Source organism: Protomyctophum bolini (genome assembly GCF_963924005.1).
Source record: "Protomyctophum bolini genome assembly, chromosome: 2".
In the NCBI taxonomy this organism is placed as follows: Eukaryota; Metazoa; Chordata; class Actinopteri; order Myctophiformes; family Myctophidae; genus Protomyctophum; species Protomyctophum bolini.
The window spans coordinates 15,214,964-15,226,445 of record NC_137863.1 but is presented as its reverse complement, the minus strand read 5'-3'; the positions used below and the strand labels follow the sequence as shown (position 1 = coordinate 15,226,445).

General features: G+C 44.1%; 1 protein-coding gene across 2 annotated transcripts in view; it reads left to right on the top strand.

Annotated features, from left to right (window-relative positions):
* The first annotated feature begins 389 nt into the window (after positions 1-389).
* Positions 390-11,482, top strand: part of LOC308324811 (metabotropic glutamate receptor 4-like) — a 154,085-nt gene continuing 142,992 nt past the window's right edge. For both annotated transcript variants that reach the window (XM_080777113.1, XM_080777112.1), the window contains exon 1: positions 390-920. In XM_080777113.1, coding sequence (XP_080633239.1) covers positions 411-920 — 510 coding nt within the window. In that variant the 5' untranslated portion in view covers positions 390-410. The remainder of the gene's footprint in view (positions 921-11,482) is intronic.

The window sequence follows — 11,482 nt, the reverse complement described above, 5'->3', positions numbered from 1 at the left end:
TGGAGAGGGAAACGAAGAGGGAGCGAGAGGGAGAGTAAAGAGAGCTTATCGTCACCTCACCTTTTGTTCTTCTTAATGCTTCATGTTAGAGATCTCCATAGACCAGGCTGTGGATGACAGCAGACTGCCACGCTGGTCAGATGATGGAGTGAGAGACAAAAACAGAGAGACAGGAGGCAAGAGACTTGATTACAGTGTGTGAAAGAGCCAAGCTCATATTCTGCTTTCATTGAATGACTGGTAAAAGCGAGAAGCGACATGATAGGGAATTTTTCCTGTGCCAACTGCTTCAAGAGGTTTTATAGGTAATTATCTGGTCATCCCTGAAATCCTACCTTCCTCTTGTTGTGGTGTGCTTCCAACGAGCCCTGTTCAGGTACAGCGTGTATTTGTGCACTAGGGTCGCAGCCATGTTTCAGCCTCCAGGATGGAGCAGGTTGATCCTCCTGCTGCTGTTCCTGCACTGCTTCCTCAAGGCCGTGCAGGCCGCCAAGCCCAAAGGCCCGGGGCACACGCACCTCAACTCCATCCGCATCGACGGGGACATCTCCCTCGGCGGGCTGTTTCCCGTGCACGCCAGGGGCCACGACGGCAAGGCCTGCGGCGAGCTGAAGAAGGAGAAGGGAATACACAGGCTCGAGGCCATGCTCTTTGCTCTCGACCGAATCAACAACGACCACAATCTGCTGCCCAACATCACCCTGGGTGCGCGGATCCTGGACACTTGCTCGCGGGACACCCACGCCCTGGAGCAGTCGCTCACCTTCGTGCAGGCTCTCATCGAGAAGGACAGCACGGACGTCAAGTGCTTGGGCGGCGGGGCACCCATCATCACCAAGCCCGAGAGGGTGGTGGGTGTGATCGGAGCATCTTCCAGCTCGGTGTCTATCATGGTAGCCAACATACTGCGGCTGTTCAAGGTAAGCTTGATGCAATCATGATGCAACGCGTGTGTGTGTGTGTGTGTGTGTGTGTGTGTGTGTGTGTGTGTGTGTGTGTGTGTGTACTGTGAATAAGTTCATGTGCATAATGTTGCCTATAGTCTGTACATTTAGAGCTTGTTTGGACTCCAGCACTGAGAGACATGATGTTCCGAGTGTGTGCGATATCAGAAGCAACTGAAAAATATTTGTGCCCTTGATTTGTGCCTTTGTATTTTATAAATGTGGACTCAAATAGAGAAATTTAAATGTGCGTGCGTGCGTGCGTGCGTGCATGCGTGCGTGCGTGCGTGCGCGCGCTGAACCCTTGACAGTCAATGTTTTTTTTGTGATCAAGTTTTTTATTTGATTTTTTGTTAAAAGAAAGAAAGAAAAGGGGTTTCTTTCCCCCACCCCGCCCTCCCACCCCACAGGTTGAACAGCGAAACAGATACAGGGTTACAATACATCAAAAGATAAATAATCATAATAATAATAATAATAAATAAGGCGAGACAGATATTTTACAATTGGAAAAATCAAATTAAAAAGGAGAAAATAAGTTATCAGAGACGTTGGCATGTTTTAAGTTTTTCTAGTGCTGTGGATAAGACATCAAGTGTGTTTTCTTGTGCCCCATTGGATCGAGCTATAGAGAGCTCCAGAGAGATCATGTCCATTAGTGAGAGGATCCATTGTGAGGTCTCAAGTTTATGGGGAGATTTCCATCTTAGGACGAGCAGTTTTTTTTGCAGCTGTCAGCCCTAAGAGCAGGAGTCTTCTACGTGGCATTGTCAATGTCAACCCAATCGCTGAATCATCATTCAGCAAGAAAATATTAGGCAAGAGGGGAATTCTAGTTCCCATTACCTCAGATAGTACTTCTGAAACTCTAGACCAAAAACGATTGACATCTAGACACTCCCACATCATGTGCATGTATGTCCCCAGTGTGTTATTGCTGCATAGGGTGCAAATGGGTGTCGTACAGAGCTGGAGTTGGAACCGTTTTCTTGGAGTCAGATAGAATCTTTGGATAAATTTTAAATTCAACATTTGATAGTTATAATTTCGTGATGAGAGGGAAATATTTTCCCAAGTTCTTTTTTTTCTCCCTTGACAGTCAATGCTGATATGCATGTTATGTAGCATATTGCATCTATTATGTGTGTTGTTGGTCATAGCCATCCTTCATCTTGGATACGGATCACTATGATGTGTGATTTTTCTTTTTTTACTGCAATTTGTTTCCCTATACTAATACTATACATGAATAATTCAGACAAGCAAAACATGAACTATTAAAAGGGGAGAATAGCACTTGTTAGAATGCTCATGTGCGTTTTCCATAATTCCAGAGGAATGCACTCGTGAATCTAATCACTCACTATTACCCATGAGGACCCTTGTTGCTGTATTGCCTCTCAAGTTGTTGAATAGGACACTAGTCGATTCAAAAATGTAAAATTATGGTAATGTCAGTCAGTCGTTCACTACGTCCGTCCATCACAATTGGTCCCGAAAACATATGTCAAAAACTACAGGCTGGAGCCATGAACGTAAGCCCCCAGGAGAGATCTACCCTACTGCTTTCAATCAACCAAAGTCGGAGAGTGGGCATCCCTTGAGACGACAGTAATATTAAATCATTCATTCCAATAGGATTCATGCCATTGTCAGTTATACATTATAACACGTGTTTCCCCTCAAGTCACGTTTAGTACAACTGGGTTGCTCCTGGTAATATATTTCATTTCTGCAGCAATTAACCTGAAATCCACTATCGTACCTGCTCAGCCTGTCAGTTTTGCAGTTGCTGTGTTCTTAATTTACAATTATGTATACCCAATAATGACATTCTTCTGGTGGAGTGATAAGGCACTGTTACATTAATGTTTAGGTGCAAAGGCAGAGCCTATCATACATGGATTTGACAAAACCTTAACCGTAGCCTGTTTTACCTGTGAATTCCTTAAAAATATAATTTCTAATACTTTACTTCTAATACTTGCTGATTTTGTAAGATAAATGTCACCAAAAGGTGAAATCTATTCAGAAAATGCCCCACAGGTAGTACCTACAGTATATTCCTAAATGAATGCTCTCCATCCATACTTGTCACAATGCATATACAGTAGGCTTAGAAGTCTGTCTTTTATAATTCAAACAGTAAACCTGCCTGGGACCAGGCTTTCGGGACCAATATGGGACACTCTACCTCTGGGAAAGGTTCCCTGAATCATCCTGTGTTCTTTAGCAAGGCTCTCAACCCCTAGCTGCTCCTGGTTGTTGCCTTGCATGGTTTCCTCCAACGTCGGTGTTAGAATGTGATTGTGAATGCTGTGTGAATGTACTGGCCATTGTACAGCGCTTTATATTGATGCACTAAATGCACAAGTTACCCATTATATTCAGGCCTGCATGATTATACTCAAAACCTTGCTCACCTGAGGTTTTCCAATCTGGCACGGCAACACAAAGCTCAATTACTGTGAACATTGAATGACCTAGATCCTATCATTGGAACACATCATTTCCCTAACTACCCCATTCTATTGTCAACATGTAGCTTGACATCCCTAGAACAATTTGCATTTGTGAAAATTTGGTCTGCAACCAATTTTTACACTATCAGCGTTATTAACATGTGGAGACCGAACAGCTTTGGAATGGATGCAATAGGCTCTGTGCAATAGGCTACAGTATCTGCAGTCCCAGCCAGGTTTCCAGAAGGTGACATATGCGTTTCCTGTTCCAGTTCTCATAGTCTCGTTTGATTTGGCTCAGCACAGCAGCAGATTAGAAACACTATTATGACACCTTTACATGTGTTTCCAGTTCAAATCTGCTGCGGGCCAATGAAATGACACTATGGGTAAATATGAATCGTAAAAGGAAACGGGTACACTCCAAACCTGGGACTACAGTTATACACAGATCATATTGGATAGACCTACAAGCAAGTGGGAAGGTGCTCCATAGCTTTAGAGAGAGACTGCAAGTGCATTTTCCGGAAAGCCGTAGCTGCCGGCGACAGCCGAGACCGATGCAGATGAGGCAACTGCTGGCAGCTGCCGGTGGCTGTGTGTTAAACTATGCCTAAACCTACCCTACTCAGTAAAACTATACATAACCTCAGTAAAACCATGCTTAAACCTAACCCTAACCTCAAAACCATGCCTAAACTTAAAGGGATACTAGGCAAGTCTCTATGTGTACAAACACACTCCCCCCTCCCCTCTTTGACAGGCATCAACTTGGTAGCTGTCTTGAAAAGAGAAAGCCCTAACGAGCACAGTGGCCCAGTCAATCAACTCGGTGCACAACCACTTTGAAGTTCAAAGGGATCAATTAAGAGCTCTGGCCAACTCCCTCTCCTCCCACAGAAAAATCACGTCCCGACAGGGCCGACAAGGGATGAATGTCAGCATAAACAACATGTTAACATAAACAGTGCAACAAAACTCAAATACAGCCTGAGAGATGTGTCTTTCTGCACACCAGCACAATCATATGGTGTCTGATAGGGAAATGAGGGCTAAAATATTTTTTACACATATTATAAAAAATCACACCCGTGTGAACTGAGTGGTGCAACTCCCCTCTCCCCCTGCCTCTCTCTCTCTCTCTCTCTCTCTCTCTCTCTGTGTGTAATTAGCAGGCAACAGTGCAACACTACAGTATCTCTCTCTTTCTGTTTCTGTCACAACAGTGCCACTTTTGCCCCTACTGGTACTCTAAACAGTCACATAGGTTAGGACATAGTCAGTGGTCACATAGGTTAGGATGGACATTGCTGTTCCTTGGAGTGGTTGTACCACTCAAACCTTGTTTAACCCTCACCTCAGTAAAACCATGCACCCTAACCTCAGTAAAACCATGCCTAACCCTAACTCTAACCTCAGTCAAACCTTCTATCGCATACTGTAGTTTTATGCTGCAGCCGGAATGTGCAGTCGCTCCTTCTGGCCTCAGAGCCACAGGCAGTATCCTATCCTTCCCCAGACAATCAGGCATATGAACAAACAGAGCAGGGAAAAGAGAAATAATCCTGGGAAACACGTACTCCCCCAACCCCCAGGTCGACTGGAAATCTGTCTGAGTGGGAGGGGGCCATGATGTAACTGCCAGAACAAATAATGAATGAGCTCACAGATTCATGTGGTTCTCAGGCTAGTCATTATGACTAAACCACAGAAGGCAAGATTTCATGTTCTGGGTGTACTCATGAGATGAAGGAGAGGTGCACACGCTCCACATGCACATGCATGCACGTTTGTGCCTGCGAGAGAGCCTTAATTCGACTAACTTACCTAGAGCGTATCGATCAAATAGTGTCAACAGCGCACATTAACATAGGAATGACCCTGGCTGGCTGCATTTCAATGATCCATTGTGAGACCTGAAGTACTGTAGGCCACTTTTAAAAGAGGCAAAGATAGCCATAGATTTTCTGAAGCAGTCTACATATTTGAATGTTTGGGCTGATGGATTCATGAATCAACTAAATACACAGTGCTCTGCAAGGTAAATGCATAATTGTAGATGACAACACTATACAGTATCTCTATTATGCAAGTAAAAAGAATACAATTCGATATATTTTGTGGGTTTATAATGAATAGGCAAAGCAAAGCAAAGCAAAGTTACTATGTTTACCCAGGGTAACTGGACTAAGCTCAATAACTTGTTTACAGCCAGGCCCTGCTCATAGAACATTTCATGGTAGGGGTTCAATGCCTTAAGGATAGGCCTACATATAAGACGTTATCGGTGACCACGCGTGTGTGCAGCTAATCACAACTACAGTCAATTGTGAATGGAAAGTTGATCTGGTAAACAATAACCATTCAGCTAATATTAGTTGAAGTGATTCCTGAGTTACTATTCAATAACTGTGTTACTGTGTACTAGTGTCTGTTTTGATGAAATTGTATCAGACGACAAAATCGCCTGAGTGATCATTTGGTTTAAAAGAGAGATTAGGCCTAACAGCACAATATATACTATTTTGGTTCTGCTGCACTATGATACTTGAAAAATATGCACTGCAATAACATGAATATTGTAATTCCTTTTAAATGAGCTGATCTACAAGCTGACAATGTGTCACATTGTAACACATTGTGAGCTTGTACATCTGCTACTTTTGCATGATAGGGCATAACTTAGCATAAAAATATGAAATATGGAGATACAATGTTTTTGCCCGACAGCGGTTATATACTGTTGGGATTTCAATAGTGAGTACCACTTTATATTTGACTACAAGTGCTTCCTCTCAGATAAAAGCTGAAACAACAGAGCAATCCAAATTTGGCCTCTATTGTTGATAACAATGCTCCCACCGTGATGGAACACATAATCATGTACATCAGTATACTGTAAAGTGCATGCAGAGCAGGGTAATGAGTATCCACCACAGTTGTATTTTTTGATCCTCCATTCACATGGAAGCTTTATTATCCTGTCATTATCACTCATTTCCTCCTCATTAAGGCACATGTATAAGAGATTATCCTGCATGTTTAATATGGCATCTTCACTATTCACCCTCAATGTATGCGTTAGCATTCTCCTCATCCCTATGCCGTAGCAACTTGAGGTTAACATGGCATCTGTGTTGATCAAAAGAGCAGATTGATGTGTTGAGTCTGTCACTTCATCATCCGTTCCTGGTCTTGCTTCTGGAGCGGCGCAATTGAAAAATCAAAGTGGCATCCAAAAGCACTCGCCAATCAGTCATCACCCGCTCTAATTGAATAATGGCTCTTACAAACAATCAAAATAGAGAGCGAGTTCCCTGACGTGATGTAAAGTAGACCTGGTCAGTTATATGGATTAAACAGTAAACTCTAAATGGAGAGTGGTATGTGTTCTCCTCTCTGTTGGGTCTTGAGTTATATGGCCGTGAGACATGATCTATGAGTCGGGCATGGTGCCGGATGGGTTCCTGGACCCCTGATGGACCTGCTGATGTCTGGAGAGAGGCTTTAACTTCACTATCCCCTCATCGCCAGGCCCCGTGCCATGATCTAGCTAGCATATAAAAGCACACCCGTGTGAACTGAGTGGTGCAACTCTGTAGGGGGTCCCTGGAACTTCCAGACCCACAGGAACACGCCCAGGGTGCCGGCCCGGTTCTGATGAACCGCCCCGCGTCCAAAACGGTCGGGGCATGACAGAGTTACTGTGTGGGGGAATTAGCAGACAACACTCTCTATCTCTCTATCTATCTCTCTCTCTCTCTATGTCTCTCTCTCTGTCTCCCTCCCTCTCCATCTCTCATGCACGCTCCACATTGTAATTAGCCGGCAACAGTGCAACACTATCTCTCCGTTTCTAGCACAACAGCACCACTTTTTCCCCTATTGGTACCCTAAACATTGGGACACAGGGACACAGTGACACCACCAGGGACGGACATTGCTGTTCCTTGGAGTGGTTGTACTTGTACCACTCAAAAAAGAAAAGAACAAATGCTAATATCACCGCTAGATGTGAATGTTTGCTTCGAGCTTGTGTGTAGGTTTGGCATACAGATGAAGACATGCAAGCAGACTCGCTGGTGCATATGACAATACAGAATGCTCATTTGTAAAGTACAGGCATGTATGTGCACAAGCAAACAAACCAATGTACACACACACACAGCCCTACACTTGACACAAATACATCACACGCAAAGAGCAATCAGGCACACTTGCACGCACACCACTCCAAACCCAGTGGCAGCGGCCACCCTTGTGTAGTTAGCAGGCTTAAAGAAAAGTGTTTCCTCAGCACTGTGCTGCATACAGATGTGGTCCAAAGCAGGCTTGATGAATATTTTAAACAGGCATTATGTAATGGCAGCATGGGAGCCTGGGAGCTGCTGCTCAAGAACATCTTCAGTGTAGTTCGTCGAGAAGCACGGAGCACAATGACAGGCCGTTGAACAAAGAGATATTTCAAGTCGATGTCGGATGGTTTCATTATTTAATTGCATAGAGGATGCCCTCACAGACGCGACACACATCGATGCAATGATGCACAGCATGTAGTCCACTTGCACTCGCTTGTTTGTCCTTTTTGGCTGTAGTAATGTATGTTCATCCGAGTATGAGGCTGTCTGCATTGTCTTGTGTTTGTTGCTCCCAATCCAACCCCTCAGAAGCAATAAAGCGGATTAATAAATGTTTTAAAGAGTAACTTTTCGTTCAGCCTTGGCTTGTGGGTGTGCACAAACTAGGTTTTATTAACCATTTGTACCCCCAGCATCCATATTCTTAGCCGAAAATAGCTGATCTACTAGCTAACAACGAGTTGCAGAAGAGATTTGATGTAGAAAGCAGTTTAAGTACAGAGACAATTCAGATCCAGTTTGATAACAATCCGGTTTAAGTAGCCTGGGATCAATACCGCCGGTATAGTTTGTTGTTATATTTTACTGGTTGTAGTTATCAGGCCGGACCACCAAGCTGGAACCAAACATCACCCAAAATAATTCCCTGCGATGATGGGCATCATAACTTGAGGGCCCACTCAATGGGGTGTAGTTTAACTTTAGCTTATAGGAATAATTCGTTTAGAATATATCCATCTTTTATTTCAATTCGTAGCGACTGGCGAGACTAAACTAGTAGGTAGCCTACTAGATCCGGCATTTAAATCGGGATTGGGGGACCAAAACAAAGCAGTGCCGAAACCCAACCCCACACTTCTCTTTGTTTTGTTGCACTTTCAATGTCAGGTCAAGTTACCTTGCTATAATTCCCATTGGCCATCAATGTAATGTAAGTAGCTGCAGCTGTCAAAGGTTATAATAGTTTTGTAGTTTATAAAAAGAAATTCATTAGAATTCAAGTGGGAGCAAAATTGTTTTCGTCAGAGGGCAGTTTCTGATGTTAAGTGCTTTGCTTTGTCTTTGAGTTATTATGGGGCCAAGCATGAAGTGCATGTAGCCTCTTGAGTGGTCTATTCAAGCACTTCTGACCTTGCAGCATAAATGAATGGAACAACAGGTTGTCAACAGGTTGTATGCATGGCATTCAGTGCACACCGCACAGTTGTTGTCGAGCTGTCCTCGCTCCGAAACTGAACTCACTTCTCCATCTCCCCCCTTTCAGTCATGACGAAATGACTGAAAATGAGAAGTTGGCGCACGTAAAAGTTACTGCAATTTGTTGCAGTGTAGGCTACCGCAAGGCAGAAACTTATGACGTGAAGTGATGAGTTGCTGAGCTCGTATATCTGATCCCTCGCTGTTGTTGCTGTAGTAGAGTTGAGCTAAGCGCCCTCCTGGCCTCCTCCTGGTGTCTGACGCTAATGAACGCCTCCCTTTGACCACTGAATCGCCGAGTTGAGCAGAGTAGAATGGACCCCCCTCACGATCGCTGCTGAGCAGAGGTGACGCTGTTGAGTGCTGACCTTTGACAGTATAGCTCCTCTCTCCGGCCGTCTGCTGGAGGAATCTCCGCTGTGCGCCCCTCCGTTCTCTGGTGCAGGCTGACATCTCCGCTGCGACAGTGATGACGACAAAGCACACCACTGCTGGTCCGCTTCTGGTTGACTGCCGCTGGTTGACTGTAGCGCGTGTTGCAGAGAAGATCACGGTCCCCGTCGAGTAGACTGAACTAAACATAAGCCCTTAAACTGAATTCCTACAAGTAAGTTGTCATGGCCTTCCAATCACCGTCCTAAACCACAAGGTCAAGCACTCCCAGACACACCCCGCGACAAAATTAAGTTCTTTCCAGCAGTTCCTCTATCTCGCTATCTAGATCAAACATACATGCTCAGTTTTTTTATTAATACATTTGCAACTATTTGAATAAAGGTTGTACACATCAGTGAAATTAAACACCTCTTGGCCCAAGCGCCCCCCACCCCCCCGTAAAGGTGTGTGACTACGTGACAACATGACCAGGGGGAGGGGATATTCAGTCTTCATTTCAGTGGGTGCATATTGGCTTATTATTTTGCCAGTGGGTGTCTAAGCTATTGGGCACTCCCGGAGATGACGCCGTTGGTAAGAAGCCTTTTATAATTCTCCAAATAGTGCATGTGGGGTGTGCGCTCCATAGAGAGAGTGTAGCCTGTCTAGTTACCTTGTGACAGTGCACGCACCCCAAATGTGTTTCTTCGTCTAGACATGGCTGAATACTAAGTAGATGGTCATCTCTATAGGTTATTAACACAATGGCCATCTAAACAAAGGTGCCCACGGCCCAATTCAATAGCCTTTCAATCTCATAGCGATCCTTTACAATTTGTTCACTCTAGGCCCTTCTTGGACTGGGGCACTAGACCAACCCATATCAACTTTTGGGTTCCCTATAGCAGCCAGTTGTTTGTCATCACATACGCACAGTATACTGCATACTGCAACAGTATATTATACACAATATGGAATATTACATGATGATGTGGTTCCACTTCCAATACACAACATGCATAAGCAGACTATTGCAATGTTTGAACAGGCATAACTCATGTTTGACCTAGAGCCATGGAACTCCATTACACATATGATATGCCTCTCTCTCTACAAGGAACACATTGACACTGTGATCTCTGTGACTCTTTAATAGGCCAATTTGGATTTTATGAAAAACACTTAAATCCCTACTATTTTTGAGCAAAACTGCACAAAACCTTTGACATGAATGTGAAATGAAGCTGATGAATATTGTAGTTTCAATTCCATTTCTTCTGGCCCTAAGTTAAAGGAGAAATCCAGATGTTCTCCATTTTCCCCATCCCTCCCACAGTAAAATGCAGCTAGAATGGAGTAGTTGTCTTAATTCTAATGCGGGTATTTTAGTAACTCCAAACTCGTCCATTACTTATGTGTCACACATGTCACACATGCACTGTTTGTCACCTTCGAGCTGCCGTTCATACAAAACCCAGCGGTAGAGTTCTCAACGAGCCTGGAAATATTGACCTCAAGGTCCCATAAGCTCTGCCTCTTCGATTTTCTGCTGTTGGGGGCCGCTCAGGTGGTAGAGCGGCCATCTTGGAAACAGAAGGTACCAGGTTTCGATTCCTGGCTTCTCCTGGCTATGTTGAGCAAGACACTGAACCGCATGCTCCCAATGAGCAGGTTGGTAACTTGCATGGTTTTCTCCGCCATCGGTGTGTTTATGGGTGAATGTGAAAAAAGTGCTTTGGAGAAAAGTGCTATAAAAATGTCCATTTACCATTTACATTATTTTCCTCTGCAACTGGCCTGGCGAAGACCTGCGCTCAGAAGAGAGCACTTTTCTAGTTATTATTGGATTTACAGTAGTACTCTAAAATGGAAAACTAGCAGGGCAGCCTTCCTGGCGGTGAGTCAGATTACTGGTTAATGCTCTGAGTTACTACTGTATACGGGCAAAAGGGCAAAGGCAGGAAGAAGTGAGGAATACATTGATTTATTTTTAAATGCAAGAGCACAGAGGGATTTACAGTCAAACTCTTGTTTACAAGTCTCTTGCTGGAGTCTTAGCGGTTTCTCACACGAATCATTAAGCATGGCCCAGTAAGAGCAACAATGGTATGATGAAACCAGACAGCAGTTTTCCTGTATCACCTCC